Source organism: Armigeres subalbatus, chromosome 1 (genome assembly GCF_024139115.2).
Source record: "Armigeres subalbatus isolate Guangzhou_Male chromosome 1, GZ_Asu_2, whole genome shotgun sequence".
Taxonomy (NCBI): domain Eukaryota; kingdom Metazoa; phylum Arthropoda; class Insecta; order Diptera; family Culicidae; genus Armigeres; species Armigeres subalbatus.
Window position 1 is genome coordinate 83,790,370 of NC_085139.1, and position 19,202 is coordinate 83,809,571.

At 43.1% G+C, this 19,202-nt stretch overlaps 1 protein-coding gene across 5 annotated transcripts in view; it reads left to right on the forward strand.

The window, feature by feature from the left end:
* The window catches only part of LOC134227699 (large neutral amino acids transporter small subunit 1-like), a 122,751-nt gene that overhangs the window by 92,783 nt on the left and 10,766 nt on the right, over positions 1-19,202 (forward strand). For all 5 annotated transcript variants that reach the window (XR_009983737.1, XR_009983736.1, XR_009983738.1 and 2 more), the window contains exons 3-8: positions 5,143-5,389; positions 7,477-7,602; positions 17,147-17,240; positions 17,349-17,563; positions 18,090-18,319; positions 18,405-18,657. Coding sequence is in view for 1 of the 5 variants with exons in the window: in XM_062709368.1 (XP_062565352.1) it covers positions 5,143-5,389; positions 7,477-7,602; positions 17,147-17,240; positions 17,349-17,563; positions 18,090-18,319; positions 18,405-18,657 (1,165 nt within the window). In the remaining 4 variants the exon portion in view is untranslated. The remainder of the gene's footprint in view (positions 1-5,142; positions 5,390-7,476; positions 7,603-17,146; positions 17,241-17,348; positions 17,564-18,089; positions 18,320-18,404; positions 18,658-19,202) is intronic.

The window sequence follows — 19,202 nt, forward strand, 5'->3', positions numbered from 1 at the left end:
TTCAAGAGCTCAGAAGCCTCCTTCCAAGAGGCTCAGGAAGCCTCCTTCCAAGAGGCTCAGAAGCCTCCTTCCAAGAGGCTCAGAAGCCTCCTTCCAAGAGGCTCAGGAGCCTCCTTCCAAGAGGCTCAGAGCCTCCTTCCAAGAGGCTCAGAAGCCTCCTTCCAAGAGGCTCCAGAAGCCTCCTTCCAAGAGGCTCAGAAGCCTCCTTCCAAGAGGCTCAGGCCTCCTTCCAAGAGGCTCAGAAGCCTCCTTCAAGAGGCTCAGGCCTCCTTCCAAGAGCTCAGGCCTCCTTCCAAGAGGCTCAGGAAGCCTCCTTCAAGAGGCTCAGAGCCTCCTTCAAGAGGCTCAGAAGCCTCCTTTCAAGAGGCTCAGAAGCCTCCTTTCAAGAGGCTCAGGCCTCCTTCAAGAGGCTCAAGCCTCCTTTCAAGAGGCTCAGAAGCCTCCTTTCAAGAGGCTCAGAGCCTCCTTTCAAGAGGCTCAGAGCCTCCTTTCAAGAGGCTCAGAGCCTCCTTTCAAGAGGCTCAAGCCTCCTTTCAAGAGGCTCAGAGCCTCCTTTCAAGAGGCTCAGGAAGCCTCCTTTCAAGAGAGCTCAGAAGCCTCCTTTCAAGAGGCTCAGAGCCTCCTTTCAAGAGGCTCAGAAGCCTCCTTTCAAGAGGCTCAGAAGCCTCCTTTCAAGAGGCTCAAGCCTCCTTTCAAGAGGCTCAGAAGCCTCCTTTCAAGAGGCTCAGAAGCCTCCTTTCAAGAGGCCTCAGAAGCCTCCTTTCAAGAGGCTCAGAAGCCTCCTTTCAAGAGGCTCAGGCCTCCTTTCAAAGAGCTCAGAAGCCTCCTTTCAAGAGGCTCAGAAGCCTCCTTTCAAGAGGCTCAGAGCCTCCTTTCAAGAGGCTCAGAAGCCTCCTTTCAAGAGGCTCAGAGCCTCCTTTCAAGAGGCTCAGAAGCCTCCTTTCAAGAGGCTCAGAAGCCTCCTTTCAAGAGGCTCAGGCCTCCTTTCAAGAGGCTCCAAGCCTCCTTTCAAGAGGCTCAAGCCTCCTTTCAAGAGGCTCAGAAGCCTCCTTTCAAGAGGCTCAGGAAGCCTCCTTTCAAGAGGCTCAGAAGCCTCCTTTCAAGAGGCTGGAAGCCTCCTTTCAAGAGGCTCAGAAGCCTCCTTTCAAGAGGCTCAGGCCTCCTTTCAAGAGGCTCAGAAGCCTCCTTTCAAGAGGCTCAGAAGCCTCCTTTCAAGAGGCTCAAGCCTCCTTTCAAGAGGCTCAGAAGCCTCCTTTCAAGAGCTCAGGCCTCCTTTCAAGAGGCTCAGAAGCCTCCTTTCAAGAGGCTCAGGCCTCCTTTCAAGAGCTCAGAGCCTCCTTTCAAGAGGCTCAGGAAGCCTCCTTTCAAGAGGCTCAGAAGCCTCCTTTCAAGAGGCTCAGGAAGCCTCCTTTCAAGAGGCTCAGAGCCTCCTTTCAAGAGGCTCAGGCCTCCTTTCAAGAGGCTCAGGAAGCCTCCTTTCAAGAGGCTCAGAGCCTCCTTTCAAGAGGCTCAGAGCCTCCTTTCAAGAGGCTCAAGCCTCCTTTCCAAGAGGCTCAGAAGCCTCCTTTCAAGAGAGCTCAGAGCCTCCTTTCAAGAGGCTCAGAAGCCTCCTTTCAAGAGGCTCAGAAGCCTCCTTTCAAGAGGCTCAGGAAGCCTCCTTTCAAGAGGCTCAGGCCTCCTTTCAAGAGGCTCAGAAGCCTCCTTTCAAGAGGCCTCAGAAGCCTCCTTTCAAGAGGCTCAGAAGCCTCCTTTCAAGAGGCTCAGGAAGCCTCCTTTCAAGAGAGCTCAGAAGCCTCCTTTCAAGAGGCTCAGAAGCCTCCTTTCAAGAGGCTCAGAAGCCTCCTTTCAAGAGGCCTCAGAGCCTCCTTTCAAGAGGCCTGGAAGCCTCCTTTCAAGAGCTCAGAAGCCTCCTTTCAAGAGAGCTCAGAAGCCTCCTTTCAAGAGAGCTCAGGAAGCCTCCTTTCAAGAGGCTCGGAAGACTCCTTTCAAGAGGCTCGGAAGCCTCCTTTCAAGAGGCTCGGAAGCCTCCTTTCAAGAGGCTCGGAAGCCTCTTTTCAAGAGGCTCGGAAGCCTCTTTTCAAGAGGCTCGGAAGCCTCCTTTCAAGAGGCTAGGAAGCCTCCTTTCAAGAGGCTCGGAAGCCTCCTTTCAAGAGGCTCGGAAGCCTCCTTTCAAGAGGCCCGCATGCCTCCCAAGCAGCACAACTTGTTTCACTACTGAACATTTCACTGTGTTGCAACTATTCGAAAAGAAACAATATTTGCGTATGTGCCATCAAATATAAATCTCTTGCAATCTGAAAAGCGCAAGAGGTGGATCCTACGGAAACATCCTTCGATTGCAGTAAAATTGCAATAATGTTGTAAAATACTAGGGTAGAATACGGCATTGGCAGGGTGCGACAGTTGTTGGCACCCTCAACAATATTTGCGTTTTCCAGCAAACATACACTATTTATGAACATATTCTTGATTCAATCACACAATTTCAAGTCTAAGCTTTCATTTGAATAAGTTGTTTGTGTAAAAGTAGTAAGTTTTGATGTGTTAATCACCGAAACAAATTTGCACCTACGAAATTCTTGCCATTATTGCATTGCCAAAGAAAGCAGCGCACGAAAAGCAAACTGTTACTTACTTTTTTGGATCGCCTGTTTCTCCTCTTAATTGCGTATGACACGACAAATTAAGTACGTAAACTACTTTTTACACTTTATCACCACTTAATTATCACCACAAAGAGCAAATTTAAGCAATATTTGCTCTATGTTTCACTAAATAAAATCGGGACTGTTCGTTTTCTTTGACAGCAGCACACTTCGGAATAGAGCGAGAGAATGTGTTTGTGAGCATATCAAACACACGCTAAGGAGATACCACGCACAATTCTATGTGAGTTGATTTTAGCAAAAATACGAACAAAATATCCGGCGATGACATTTATTTAAAAAAAAGAGTTAAAATACAAATGCTTCATATTTTTTACGCAAACCATGCATTATATCAAAAGTGATAGTAACACTGTAGTATTTTAACCCTTATGTGGCTGACAGGACCGTTTTCCTTTTGCAACTTCAATACTTTCCAAGCTCATCAAAAAAATCATAACCATTCCCGTTCCTACATAGCGCATTTCAACCATAAATAATTGCCTACTTTTAGGGTATTATCTATTATTCAACTGTGAAACGTAGTGTAAGAATGGGGTGGGTCCAGCGTCTGGATAGGACAGTGCTGCCCATTATTCAACATATGAAGACTTACGAGGTAGAATATATTGTTAATATACTATACTACCAGAACCGACGAGCTTCGTTTCACCTAAAATTGATTAATTATATATTTTTTACATTATTTAAAAGAAGTATTCGAAATTTGCAAATTTGGATTCCATTTTTTAGATTAATTTTCGATTACAGCAGAAATTTGTACTTTATTTGTATGGGAGTCCCCCTCCAGAAGATGAGGGGTCTAATACCATCATAAGAATCTTTATCGTTCCCAAAAACCTCTACATACAAATGTTCATGCCGTTTCCTGATCTATAAGGGCAGACAGACAAAAATTAATTCTTATGTGTATAGATTTGGTTTTAAGTAGTTTACGTCGAGCGGTCGTGTCTTGTACACAACCACCAAGATTTTTTTTTTATGAAACAAACATATCACGTAAGGACCGCAAAGAGCAAGTTGTATATTTGAAACTGGTTGATAGACTTTTGCTTACGACTCTAAGGCATTACAAAAGACAAAAGATGTAAATCTTGGCAGCGGACAAAAAGCATATAAGTTCCCTTCTCCAAAATGGCCAACATTATTCAAATATGTTGAAAATGGTGAAAGTTATGGAAATGTCAATATCTGAATACACTAGTACCCTATCTGCCATTCACGTCTGTTTTTTGTTGGCCGCATAAGGGTTAAATTTATTTTACAATGTGTTTAAATGCTTTTGCCTATCTGTCTACATGACATAAAATTGATGCCAAGGCTAAAAATTCATGTTTTGTTTTAAGCCAGTTTTGATAAATAATAAAGTTTGTTCCAAAATTGAGTGAAGCGAGATGAGCGTGCGGCCGATTAATATGAATGAATTTTACTACTGGAGGATATAAACAAACAGCATTTGGCACCAATACATTACCAGTTTTCTACTTCCATGTCTAGTTGCTAATGGCCCGTTTACATATGAGCTAGTTCTAGCGGACAATGCACTATCTGACAATACTAGCACGAAATTAGCATAATGTAAACGCTTATTAGCGAGGACAATTCCTGTTTACATTGTGCTAATATCGCGCTAGTATTGTCGGATAGTGCATTGTCCGCTAGAACTAGCTCATATGTAAACGGGCCATAAAGGGAGCAAACTCATTGCTAATAATAGAAATTGCTATGCCAATAGAAGAAACGTTGACCTGTTACTTTATATTAAATTTACTGAGTTTGTGGTAAAAGCTGCTGTATTTAGTGAATACCAATCATAAAAGAAAGAGCATACAAATGTATACCAGTTAAACGGTACCTGTTTTTTAGTGTAATTATTGATTATTTTTATCATTCAATTTGGTGAATGTCTTAGACTGCCAAGAATAGGTATTTTCCCCTACAGCGGAAAAAAATTTAATAAAAATATAAAAAATGTACAAAAAATCTCAAGATATCCGCTCTTTTAATTTATTTATCGAATTCGTTTCATATTTCCAGATACCTGATCGAAAAAAAAATATTTTTATTTTTTATAATTATATGATTTTTTTAACCTACAATTCTAGTAGTCCTTGAACCGACAAATCTCTTGTTAAAAAATGCTCATACTTTCTTAGTTACAATTTTACAAATTATGATCATAATTACACTGGATAACATTCTGTGAATTTTAAATTTTTAATAGAAGAAAAAAAAAGAAAAATTCCGCAAGAGATTCCATCTGCAAAGTGATCCAAGCTTGTAACATATTTTTTTAAAAATCTCAAGACGAACCTTATAAGATTGTATTTTTCTTTGCGTATTTACATTTTGTGCCAACAATTCTTGAAATAATGAATCCTCCTGGTTCGCAAATTCGGTTTACAAGTTTTCCTATGCGTCTGCCTGCAATTCAAACTATTTAAGAACATTCCAAACTTCTTTCGCCCTTCCACAGGTTGGAGCCTACTGCTATGCCGAGCTGGGAACGATGATCAAAAAATCCGGCGCCGACTACGCCTACATCATGGAAACCTTCGGCCCGTTCCTGGCGTTCATCCGTTTGTGGATCGAGTGCATGATCGTCCGGCCCTGCTCCCAGGCCATCGTAGCCCTCACGTTCAGCGTGTACGTCCTGAAACCGTTCTTTCCGGAGTGTCAACCACCGGACGATGCCGCTCGGCTGCTGGCAGTCTGCTGTATCCGTAAGTACTTTTATAGACATATTACTATATGGCTGACTTGTTGTGGCTTCTAACGGGAACCTGCCAGAGACAAAATGATATAATTGCCGCACTCAATTGCTCTACCGGTGCGGTGTTGCGTGGGCTTTGCACGATGACCTACAGGGTCCATCCGATATTCGAAACTCGTTCAAAAGTTGCAATCTTTTGTTACTATTAGTAATATGTTGATAGAATGACAAAAACAATTAATAATTGACATAAAGTACGCTTTGATTGTAAAATAAATAATAATCACTTTTTAAAAAGAAGGTACCGAATGTTAAATCATTTTCAAACGGTTTTAGTTTAAATGAAATTCAAAAATTGTAACGGCGTTTCATTTGTATTCTCATAATTCGAAAAATCGAACCGGCCCTGCATATGGGCAAAACACATCATCAGCACAATCATATAATCCAATCATGGATGCTCTTATCGTTTACGGTCATCTAGCGTTGTGACTATTTTGTTCTAACGAGCGTAACTACCCGTCACTGCTACGTACTGTCTAAGAAAGTGATCAATGGTGATAGCGAAAGTATGCGTCTCCATCATAATCCAATTTGAGCATCTGTGACTCTCGTCAGAGCTCTTTATTATATAGAATGAAATATAAACAACCTTTAAAGCATGCTTTATGAAAGTATTCGACTCGTGCCGGCAGGACAACACTGGTTCACTTTTATAAAATAAAATAAAAAAGATGATTTTTCAGCACAAGTTGTACCTACGTTGTAAAATTTGTGCAACGACTGGTTTACTATATTATTTTTGGCGATGACAAAATATTGGATTTAATTCGATTAATCTGCATTCCAATAGCAAAATGCTTCATTTGATTTATCATGAGATAGATAGTGCAATTCAACAAAATATTGAAAATTTAAATAAACCGTCTAGCTAACATTCCTCCATGGGTAAAAAACCACAACTTATTTTCAATTTGGAAGCAAATAACTTAGCTTCCAAATTCGCCAGACTACCCCACGGAGAATGTCTGTGTATCACATTCAATGTCTGTTATCAATTGCAATCATATGAAATCTCCTACGTTTTATCTGGTAAGTCAGAACGAAAGAAAAATAAATAAAACACGCGATAACCATTTTATCAACATTTGATTAAATCTCGAACTGGCGCTCGCGTGTACAGAAACGCTTTCCACGTGTACACATTTTGATGTAAACCTGATGTTATTGGTCGAAACTATCCAGCTGTTTTGGCATTTCAATTTAGTTTGTTTTTCGAAAAATACTCGTCGCGGAATGTTGCGAATTTTGTCCAGAAAGGTAAAATTTTGAGCATCAAAATAAAATGAAACACGAAGTTCTCCCCCTCCGACTATTCTAATTTTGACTAGTTTAGTGGATCTAATTCCAGACTGTGCATCGTATCGTATAGAAATAGTAACATGCCGTAGGTCAAATAACGTGTACGAATTCGGCTTCCGATAGGTTTGGGCATCATGTGTGGATTATGTTTAATCCACAGTGGATTAAGATAAAGGCACGAAATTTTCTGCATCGACTAGGGTGGCGACAACTGCCATAAAACATGTTGATTGATTTTCCATCGCACACCATACTTCTGGGAATTTCCCAAAGAAATCTTAAAGGAATAACTAAATAACCTTCCTAAAAAAATCCAGAGGATTTTCAAAACATCTTTCGGCGCAATTGCTGGATTTTTTTTAGGAGAATCACCTAAGAAAGTCTAAAAGAGCTACAGAACACACCTTAGCTAGTCGAATCGTTGAATTCCTTCCAGCTTTAGATTTATAAAAAAGCTTGAAATATTGTAGGATTGTTGTTGTTGTTGAGATGGTTGAGGTTGATAAAATAATTTGCTACTAGCAGCAGTCAGCATTTTTTTTTGTTTACACATGAAAAGTGTGTGAAGCTGAAAGCTCTTTATTACAGAACGACATCTGACACAGTTTGGTACAAATTGTTCCAACTGCCATGAAGAGTTGGCTCGACACAGCACATATGCACAATCCCTTTCCCTGATTGTCCCAGTTTTATCCATTTCTGACCAAGTTTTTTATCTCTTATCTTTCCTTACAGTGGTGTTGACATTCGTCAACTGTTGGGACGTGAAGTGGGCCACCGCCGTCCAGGACATCTTCACCTACGCCAAACTGTTGGCTCTATTCATCATCATCGGCGCTGGAGCATATTTCTTCTTCAAAGGTAAGTCTCCCATGTCAACAACCGACGTAGTTGTCGCCGTCGCCGTCATCGTTAACTGCTTGTTGCATGGCTAATAAATGCCTATAACTTTACAACTTAATGGATCCCTTTACAACTTGAGCTTCTGCGAGTAGTAACAAGAATTACGAGTAAACAGTAGGGTTTTATCAGTCGATGCAAATCGGCTGGATTCGGTATCCGACCGGACCGGTTGTGGACAGATGTTGCGAGGAAACTTTTAACCTGGAAACAGTGCAACAGATGTTGATTTTTCACGCGCCTGCCTACTCGCGGTGTGAGATTAATTGATGCTAATGTCCGTAGGTAGTAGTTTATTATTCGTCGCATTTTAATAAACAAACAATGTGATTTATTATTTACAGTTAAAGTAATAATATGGCGCTGCAACAGCATTATCGATTGAGTCAATTGATCGGAGCAAGTGAGATTTTAGATCATGGGGTCCTCTATTTATCATTAATTGTATTCTGAACTGTAATTTTTAAGTTAATTTAAAACCATCAATGCACATGGTAGACTCGCTCGTTGTGCTAAAATTATGCTATACCCATCTAAGTTGAAAACCGGAATACGGGACTAGCGAAGTTGAATTTTTCTCGCTATCCGTACCGTAAACCTAACTTCGCTAGTGGCGCGCTAGTCTAATTAGGGCCTAATTAGACTAGCGCATTACTAGCGAAGTTGGGTTTAATGAACGGATTGCGAGAAAAATCCAACTTCAATAATCCACCATTTCGGTTTCCAACTTGACCAGCGATATTAAGCTGATAAGGATAGAACTAGTTGTGGTAAAAAAACCCTCATTTGGCAACAGCGATGTATTTTGCTTTGCTCTCAGTTCAAAATCTAAATGAATTTAACTAAGCGACGACACCATGTGGACACATTTTTGCGATCTGCGGTGACTAGATCGACAATATAACTTCCTGAAATCAAAGATGCTTGCTAGCAGCTTGTTATCAGTAACGATGTGTATCTTTTTCCGTAAATGTATTTGAAAAACTCGCCATCGCGCTACGTCACCAAATTTCGAAAAGCTTTCCATAAAAGCTAAGAAGAACCTCGAGTGGAATAATATAGCTTTCTTGAAAAGTCGCAAAAATTGGATTTCATCACGTCGGTTTTCGTCGAGAATTTTTAAATTTTATCGTTTTCCTCGGAAAAAAGTTTTTACGCAATTTTTTAACGATTTTTTTTTTCTCATCGGTTTAGGGCTCTAACCAATTTTTTTCCAAGGACTATGAGATTTACGTGGCTTATGCGCAATATAAAAAATTTAAAAAAATGTGGTGCAAAAATCGAATGGTTTTGTTGCCAAATAGAATGTTGCTAAAATCAAATGTTGGTAAAACATGATGTTGCCAACATCGAATGGGGTCTGTTTCTTGGATCTCGATTCCGCGTCTAATATGAAACATGAACAATCACAAACTGATAAACTTGATTACCGACGCACCGCACAGAACAAAACACGAAACATGAACAATCACGAGCTCCCCATCTTGCCGACAATGTCATTTAGATTTGGTAGAAAGGGCCTTTTGGCCGTATTGACATGTTTGACCATATCACTTGTTCAGAAAATTACGCTTTCGGTCAAATGTCCTATCCGGCCAACGACTATTTGGTCAAACATACTGTTAGGGCAAACGGGTTTTCGAACTACCAGTTCGGCCGTATATTGCCTTTTGCTCGAATGACATTTTCGGTCGAACCGTTTCCGACTTCTACTACATATATGGAGCCGCGTGGTGCATTGGTCCATCATTTCCTTGTGACTAAATTTGTGTGCATAAATTGAAGGTTTATAATATTCTGCATTCCCTGACCCCTCAAACATGGGTCGCACACTAATATGGGTCATTTCCAGTTGGTCAACATGCAAAATGGAGTGACTAATTATTGTTACAAAGTGACAAATATATGTGGGGTCAGTGTACCAGAGGAAGCCATTGGCATCAAGTTGCAATAGAAAACAACCTGGCCTGAGGTTAATGCTAATTTGCATAAATTGCATATTGCACAGCAAAATTTTGTGTTTATATAGGTTAAATTAATTGATCTTTTAAAATTAAGAACTTAGAGAAAAAATTAGAATTAGTATAAATAAGATAATTTTTGCGATTTTGTAAATCAGGCAGCTCAGACGACATGTTCGTTTGACCGGGCTGATACGGCTGTATTGTATCTTGGATTTGATTTTTATTTATCTACTAAATGACCCGTCGAGCTTCGTCTCACCTAAAATTAATTAGTTAGCACAAACTTTTATTTTAATTCACAAATTATGTTTCAAAGTTTTCTCTGCGTTTCGTTTACATTTGCCAACACTTTTGAACACTTCTTTTTTTCCCACTTGCCAAATTGGGTTCCACTTGCTTGATTAATTCCCAAGTTACGTGAAAAATAGTGTTTTATTTGTATGAGAGCATCCTCAGAGCGGGGAGGGGTCTCGAACCATCGTAAGAAAAATCTTTTTGCCTATCTCGTACACTAAGTATACGGTAAAGGCTATATGATCGCTCCAAAAACAAACTTTTTATAGAAGGTCCGGAGACCCATAGTATTATATACCGATCGACTCAGCTCAACGAATTGAGGTGATGTCTGTGTGTATGTGTGTGTGTGTTTTTTTTTTCTTCCTAAGCAATGGAGGGGGAATCTGCTCAACAGACATCCTGGGTTGTCCAGGAAGTGCGGGGTTAGAGATCACCTCCAACAGCAAACGAGGGAGGACTACATCCCCGACCCGCTAAACCGTTTCCATTGCCGCTAAGCCTATAGTCCCTTCGGTACAACCTTAAAGTAATGCTTCAAAGGGGGGCCAGTGCACAACGCACCCTCGAGGTTAGCTGCGTGTCCTTGACGCTCCCTAACTTGACTACCTTGGAGGCGTCCGCTGCAGATAGCCGAACCAATGCTACCTGCGTCCCTGACGGACCTTTTCCGTAGCCGAACGGCTGCGGTAGGTGTCTCCACTTCACACTGTCGCCGCAGTGCCGTGACGAGCTCTTCGACTTCGGTGATCTCGTCCAGGTCTTTAACCCTTAGATTCACCTCCGTCGTGAGTGCCCTCACCTTGACCGTCTCGCCTAGGACTTCCTCCGCCAACTTCTTGTAGGCGGCGCCCTTTTGCGAGACGCCCCGCTTCAGATCGAGGATCATCTCGCTCATCCGGGTACGTCTTATTCGACGTACGTCGGCGCCGAGTTCACCGAGCTTGAGGCCACTCCTCATCGCCTTCAAGACGTCCGAGTACTTAGCCTCGTCCGCCGTGATGACTAGGGCATCGCCCCTGGAGCGATTGGCGCCTACCCTAGACTTCTTGCTACCCTTATTCACCTGGGCCTTCTTTTCGGCCCTTGACGTCTTCGGTTTCCTATTGTTCTTGACCAGGGTCCAGGAGGCGTTATCCCCCTCTATTACCCTGGTCTGGTGCGGCTGAGAGCTCTCAGCCTGCCGTAACCCCTTACCACCGTCTTTCCTGGGTGGACGGACCTTTCCAGGTCCTTCCTCCCCCGGTTTTGGAGGTACCTGACCGGGGTTGGTTTTCCATTTTTGTCCCACGAGTTGCTCGGGAAAAGAGGTCCACCACGCCAAAGCCCAGCATGACGTGGTAAGGGACAATTACTGTGGAGGGTGCCCAGGTACCTCACAGGCTCCGTTAAAGGCCTAACTTATTATTTCACCCCCCTGGCCATGCATCCCCTCGGCACGGGTCACTTGACGCCTTGGGATTAGGGGTTAGGAACGATGGTCCCGGTCCAACTCGCAGTGGCCATGGGGAGGGGTCGTCAAGCCCTTGGATAAAGTCCCTGCTGCCCCAGTATGTGCCAGATCGCTAGGTGGATTAATCAGGGTTTTTTTTAATCTCCGCATGACAAATTTGGTTCCAATTGCTTGATTAGTTCCGGTCCGGTGTTATGTAAAAACATGTGTTTCACTGCTTATGGAGTCCCCTCCATTCTAGAACGGGTTGTGTCTCGAACCATCTTATGGTCTGCCTTATTGGGAGAATTAAACTGGAATTAAACTTAGAAGAAATTCTTCAGGACATTCCTTAAGATATTCCGCCGGAAGTACCTCTGGAAAGCTCCTCCATAAATTCCTCCGGAAGTTCCTCCATAAATACCTCCAGGAATTCCTCCGGAAGTTCCTCCAGGAATTCCTCCGGAAGTTCCTCTAGGAATTATTCCGGAAGTTCCTCCAGGAATTCCTCCGGAAGTTCCTCCAGGAATTCCTCCGGAAGTTCCTCCAGGAATTCCTCCGGAAGTTCCTCCAGGACTTCCTCCGGAAGTTCCTCCAGGACTTCCTCCAGAAGTTCCTCCAGGAATTCCTCCGGAGGTTCCTCCAGAAATTCCTCCGGAAGTTCCTCCAGAAATTCCTCCGGAAGTTCCTCCAGGAATTCCTGCGGAAGTTCCTCCAGGAATTCCTGCGGAAGCTCCTCCAGGAATTCCTGCGGAAGTTCTTTCAGAAATTCCTGCAAAAATTCCACCAGGAACTCCTGCGACAGTTCCTCCAGGAACTCCTGCGACAGTTCCTCCAGGAATTCCTGCAGAAGTTCCTCCAGGAATTCATGCGGAGGTTCCTCCAGAATTTCCTGCGGAAGTTCCTACAGGAAATCCTGCGGAAGTTCTTCCAGGAATTCCCGCGGAAGTTCTTTCAGGAATTCCTGCAAAAATTCCACCAGGAACTCCTGCAAAAATTCCACCAGGAACTCCTGCGACATTTTCTCCAGTAATTCCTGCCGAAGTTCATCCAAGTATTCCTGCGGAAATTCCTCCAAGAATTCCTGCGGAAGTTCCTCCAGGAATTCCTGCAGAAGTTCCTCCAGGAATTCCTGCGGAGGTTCCTCCAGAATTTCCTGCGGAAGTTCCTCCAGGAATTCCTGCGGAAGTTCCTCCAGGAATTCCTGCGGAAGTTCCTCCAGGAATTCCTGCGGAAGTTCCTCCAGGAATTCCTGCGGAAGTTCCTCCAGGAATTCCTGTGGAAGTTCCTCCAGGAATTCCTGCGGAAGTTCCTCCAGGCATTACTGCGGAAGTTCCTCCAGGCATTACTGCGGAAGTTCCTCCAGGCATTACTGCGGAAGTTCCTCCAGGAATTCCTGCGGAAGTTCCTCCAGGAATTCCTGCGGAAGTTCCTCCAGGAATTCCTGCGGAAGTTCCTCCAGGAATTCCTGCGGAAGTTCCTCCAGGAATTCCTGCGGAAGTTCCTCCAGGAATTCCTGCGGAAGTTCCTCCAGGAATTCCTGCGGAAGTTCCTCCAGGAATTCCTGCGGAAGTTCCTCCAGGAATTCCTGCGGAAGTTCCTCTAGGAATTCCTGCGGAAGTTCCTCTAGGAATTCCTGCGGAAGTTCCTCCAGGAATTCCTGCGGAAGTTCCTCCAGGAATTCTTGCGGAAGTTCCTCCAGGAATTCCTGCGGAAGTTCCTCCAGGAATTCCTGCGGAAGTTCCTCCAGGAGTTCCTGCGGAAGTTCCTCCAGGGGTTCCTGCGGAAGTTCCTCCAGGAGTTCCTGCGGAAGTTCCTCCAGGAGTTCCTGCGGAAGTTCCTCCAGGAGTTCCTGCGGAAGTTCCTCCAGGAGTTCCTGCGGAAGTTCCTCCAGGAGTTCCTGCGGAAGTTCCTCCAGGAATTCCTGCGGAAGTTCCTCCAGAAATTCCTGCGGAAGTTCCTCCAGGAATTCCTGCAGAAGTTCCTCCAGGAATTCCTGCGGAAGTTCTTCCAGGAATTCCTGCGGAAGTTCCTCCAGGAATTCCTGCGGAAGTTCCTCCAGGAATTCCTGCGGAAGTTCCTCCAGGAATTCCTGCGGAAGTTCCTCCAGGAATTCCTGCGGAAGTTCCTCCAGGAATTCCTGCGGAAGTTCCTCCAGGAATTCCTGCGGAAGTTCCTCCAGGAATTCCTGCGGAAGTTCCTCCAGGAATTCCTGCGGAAGTTCCTCCAGGAATTCCTGCGGAAGTTCCTCCAGGAATTCCTGCGGAAGTTTCTCCAGGAATTCCTGCGGAAGTTCCTCCAGGAATCCGTGCGGAAGCTCTCCAAGAATTCCTGTGGAAGTTTCTCCAGCAATTCCTGCGGAAGTTCCTCCAGAGATTCTTCCGGAAGTTCCTCCAGGAATTCCTGCGGAAGTTCCTCCAGGAATTCCTGCGGAAGTTCCTCCAGGAATTCCTGCGGAAGTTCCTCCAGTAATTCCTGCGGAAGTTCCTCCAGGAATTCTTGCGGAAGTTCCTCCAGGAATTCTTGCAGAAGTTCCTCCAGGAAATCCTGCGGAAGTTCCTCCAGGAATTCCTGCGGAAGTTCCTACAGGAATTCCTGCGGAAATTCCTCCAGGAATTTCTGCGGGAGTTCCTCCAGGATTTCCTGCGGAAGTTCCTCCAGGAATTCCTCCGGAAGTTTCTCCAGGAATTCCTGCGTTCCTCCAGGAATTCCTGCGTTCCTCCAGGAATTCCTCTGGAAGTTCCTCCAAGAATTCCTCCGGAAGTTCTTCCAGGAATTCCTTCGGAAGTTCCTCCAGGAATTCCTCCGGAAGTTCCTCCAGGAATTCCTCCGGAAGTTCTGCCAGGAATTCCTCCGGAAGTTCTTCTAGGAATTCCTCCGGAAGTTCTTCTAGGAATTCCTCCGGAAGTTCCTCCAGGAATTCCTCCGGAAGTTCCTCCAGGAATTCCCCCGGTAGTTCCTCCAGGAATTCCTCAGGAAGCTCCTCCAGGGATCCCGCCGAAAGTTCCATCACGAATTTTTCCGAAAGTTTCTTCACGAATTCCTCCGGAAGTTCCTCCAGGAATTCCTCCGAAAGTTCCTCCACGAATTCCTATGGAAGTTAATGAGTAGACGTCATTTTGAAATCCAAGATGGCGAACTGAAATTTAAGATGGCGGCAATAGGGACCAATTTTTTTACCTGAAACCATGCAATATGGGTGTCTATCGATCGGGCTTGATGAGAAGAACTCGAAAATTGATGTTCGACGCAATTTGAAATCCAATATGGTGGACCGAAATTCAAAATGGCCATTGTTGTTGACAAATTGTTTGACCTGAATCTATGCAATATGCGTGTAAATCGATCGGGCTTGATGAGTAGATCTCGAAAATCGATGTCTCACGCCATTTTGAAATCCAAGATAGCAGATCAAAAATTGAAATGGCGGCCATATGGACCAACTATTTGACCTAAGACCATGCAATATGGGTGTCTGTCGATCGGGCGTGATGAGTAGAATTCGAAAATCGATGTCTAACGATCTGGCTTTAACATTAAAACTAGAAAATCGATAGCCGACGCCATTTTGAAATCCAATATGGTGGACATATATTCAAGATGGCGGCCATATGTACCAATTCTTTGAGCTGAAACTATGCAATATGGGCGTCTACCGATCAGGCTTGATGAGTAGAACTAAAAAATCGATATTCGACGACATTTTGAAATCCTATGGACCAATTGTTTGACTTGAAACCGTGCAATATGGGTGTCTATCGATCTGGCTTAAAGAATAGAATTTGCAAATCGATGTCCAACGCCATTTCGAAATCTAAAATGGCGGATCGAAATTCAAGATGGCGGCAATGTGGACCAATCATTTGATGTAAAACAATGCAATATGGCTTTCTAACGATCGGGCTTGATCAGTCATACTCGAAAATCGATATCCGAGGCCATTAAGAAATCCAAGATAGCGGACAGAAATTCAAAATGGCGTCAAATAATTGGTCTATATGGCCGCCATCTTGAATTTTGGTCCGCCATGTTGGATTTCAAAATGGCGTCGGACATCGATTTTCAAGTTCAACTCATCAAACATATTCGATACAATTTTATATTAGCTTTCATATTTGGCAAATATTTGGTCGCAATACTCAAATATGTTGTCGCAATATACATGTTCACCGCGGTGAATTCTCCGGGGAGATTGACATCCCTGCCTCCAGGAATTCCTCCGGAAGTTCCTCCAGGAATACCTCCGAGAGTTCATCCAAGGAATTCCTCCGGAAGTTCCTCCAGGAATTACTCAAATCAATCTTCCAGGAACTGCTCCAGTGTTATCATTTGGACGGAATTCACGATGGAATTTTTGTGGGATAGTTCTCAAAACATTCCTTGAAACAAGTTCTGAGGGATTTCTTTAAGACGTTCCTGAAGAAATTAGCGAAGGAATTTCTGGTTCAAATACTCAAAGACGTTATAGAATGAATTTCTTGGGAGAATGTTCGATGAAATTTCTGATTTATTTCCCAATAGACTTCCTGGAGAAATTCTTGAAAAAAGATGCTTTTCCAGCATCATTCAAGGCATTTCAGGAGAAATTCGAAAGGGATTGCGTTTGAATCTCTGTGGAAATTTGCAGAAGTATTCTTGAAATAATTTCGATTGGTTTCCAGAAGTTATTCCCAAAGGAATTACTTAAAAAAATATCTGAAGAAATTCCAAGAGTAATTCAAGTATTTTCGAAAATCAAAAATCAACCGGTTATAAAATTCGCAGGTGCTTTTCAAAAACACCGATAAGACATTTGTCGAAAACAAATTGATGTCTGTCAAAAGTAACCTTGTTGTGTGAGCAGCTTTATTTAGAAATTATTCAACTGTCAACGAAATGAGACGCAGTCTTAAAGACAATATTTTCATGTTTGCAGAGCATAAAATCATCATAATAAACTAAATGCTCGTTACAATTATGGGTAGCCTTCCAATAATTTCTGCATACTTAGAAGTAGATCAATGTAATATGAGCTTGGCTGGAAATATGTATTTCAGATAGGATGAACTTACCAGCAAAAATGCTCTTTTAACAAAATGTACGAAACCCATTAAACTACTGGTTAATCCTTCGAATTAGAAGAGGCCCCAAAACGCTTCGTGCTCTTGAGCAGATTTAACTGCTGATGTCATATTCAAAAGTTAAATTCAACCAGTTCGAGTAGGACGTGTATGTAGGACAGAATGTTCCAGAAAAAAATCGGATTGGCCGCCATTGGGGTTTCGGCGTTTGTTCCGCAACTCGTGGATCGAACTTAACAGCAAACTAAAGCTAAGAGCTTTCGTCAAATGACTGACTATTATCTGTTGATGATCAAAAAATGCGAAAATTTTATCTCAAACTTAAAAAACCTTTCGAGATTTTTGTCTGTTACCTATTGACGTCAAATTAATGCTTTATTATAGTGTGCCAATGTTAGTTCCAAATGTTAGTGCTTAAAGCAATTTCCAGTCTGAGCCGTTATGTCCCTTCTCTGAGTATATGTTTATTGACCAGTCCACCAAGCATTTGTTGAATCCTAGAAATTACGAAAAAAAATCAAATGCTGGATACATGACTTACGGGGGTGTGCATATCTCTCACTACTTCAATGAGAATTGATATCTTCATTCACTATGAAATGCAATTCAAGCAGCAAGTAGAGTTTATTTCAATAATATCTTTTGTTAACTTAATGTGCGATGTATCCCACCTTCAATTTACGCCAATTGGCTTAACGAATAAAAATGCTCCTCATCCAAAAATGACATAATTCCCTCTATTGAATTATTTGCAGGCAACACCGAGCACTTCACGTTTGAGAATACGAAGACCGAAGTAACATCGCTGGCGCTGTCCTTCTACTCGGGTCTCTTCGCATACAACGGATGGTAAGCATCTACATACGCGCTAGCGACGACAGCAACTAATTGGACCTCTTGGGACAATGGACCTAATCTTTTCTAACATCCTCTTCACCTCTCACCCTCACCAAAAAGGAACTATCTGAACTTCATCATCGAGGAGCTGAAGGATCCGGTTAAGAATCTGCCGCGCGCCATTGCCATTTCCTGCACCCTGGTCACCGTCGTGTACGTCTTCACCAATGTGTCGTTCTACACGGTGCTGTCGCCGGAGGAGGTGCTCGGCTCGCAGGCCGTAGCCGTCACCTTTGCCGATCGGGTTTTCGGAATTTTCGCATGGACCATTCCGGGTAAGTTTGAATTTTCGGGAGATTGGTGAAAGGAATAAAAATCATCTTTAATAGGGTTTATTAGTCCTTATTTGGTATTTTTCCTACTCACATGTTGTCAATAGATGCTATTAGTGATTAACTTTCCATGGCAAAACAATATTTTTATCGAAACCTGAGGTCATCCTCCAGTGTATAAAAATATCGTTTAGGAAATCGATTAACAGTAATTAGCATCAATCAGTTGCAGACAAACACAATAATAACTTTAGACATCAAGCGGCTATTGCATCATCTTTATTCCATTAAACGCCACCTGATTCACATTACCTTTACCCAATCATAAAAGTCGCCGTGGTAAAATCTAGATCAATAACCGCCACGGAAAGCCACGTGCCACAATCGGCAATGCCGTTCATTCGCCATTCATCAACATTGGATAGATACCTCATTAGGGCGAACTTCCATTAGCAGGACAACAATATGCACGGCAGCCCGCAGCGGCATGATAATCACGATTCCCTTTCACCACCTTTCATGTTTGCAGTTTTCGTGGCTCTGTCGACCTTCGGTGCTGTCAACGGAATTCTGCTGACGTCATCGCGCCTTTTCTACGCCGGTGCCTGCGAAGGACAAATGCCGGAGATTCTCACCATGATCCAGATCCAGCGCCTCACACCGACGCCGGCCGTCCTCATCATGGCGCTGCTGTCGATGGTTTACCTGACCGTGTCGGACATTTTCGCGCTGATCAACTACGTCGGATTTGCAACTTGGGTAAGAATTTGATTAGAAAATTAAATTCATTAATTGCTTAGTAAACGCATTACCTGTACCTAATAAATATGATTTCCCGTTCCAGTTGAGTATCGGTGTGGCCGTCTTGTGTCTGCCATGGCTGCGGTGGGCCCAACCCAACCTGGAACGGCCGATCAAGGTGAATCTGCTCTTCCCCATCTTCTACCTGATTGCCACCGTGTTCGTCACCGTGGTTCCGATGATTGCCAGCCCGGTCGAAACCGGATACGGAATGCTCATGATCCTGAGCAGCATCCCCGTTTACTTTATTTTCATTGCGTGGCGGAACAAACCCAAGTGGTTCAATCGTTCGATGGGTAAGTGTCTACCGGGCCGTTTTCCATGGCTCATAATCCCCAGACTCATTCCTCGAACCCTTGTTTGATATTGGAAGCAAATCTTTTGCTTATTGGCTCGAATAATTTCTATCCAATTACCACACTTTTTATTTTCTTTGGCCTATGCAAAGTTCCACTTCGACTGACAATTCTCAATGATACCAGACCAACATAGAGTAAATTTTGCAGTGATACTATTTTATTGACTATATTATGAATGATTTTCTGTTTCTCTGAATTCTAAGCTGCCCATTGGTCGTTAATTGAAATTTCATTCTATTTATTTTTTTTTTCAAACAGAGACCCATAATTCCTTTATTTCAATTTCTAGTAATTTTTAAGATATGTTTTGGAATATTCCTATGAATTTTACTAATCTAGAGATTGGATAAGGAAAAATGAATTTCCGATATATTGTACCATTTGAGGTTTGGTTTCACTGAGAATTACTTTCACACGGACACACTGTATTTCATGATTGGCAATTGCGCTTGTTTTAAGAACAACAAAATTTCTTTTCTTTC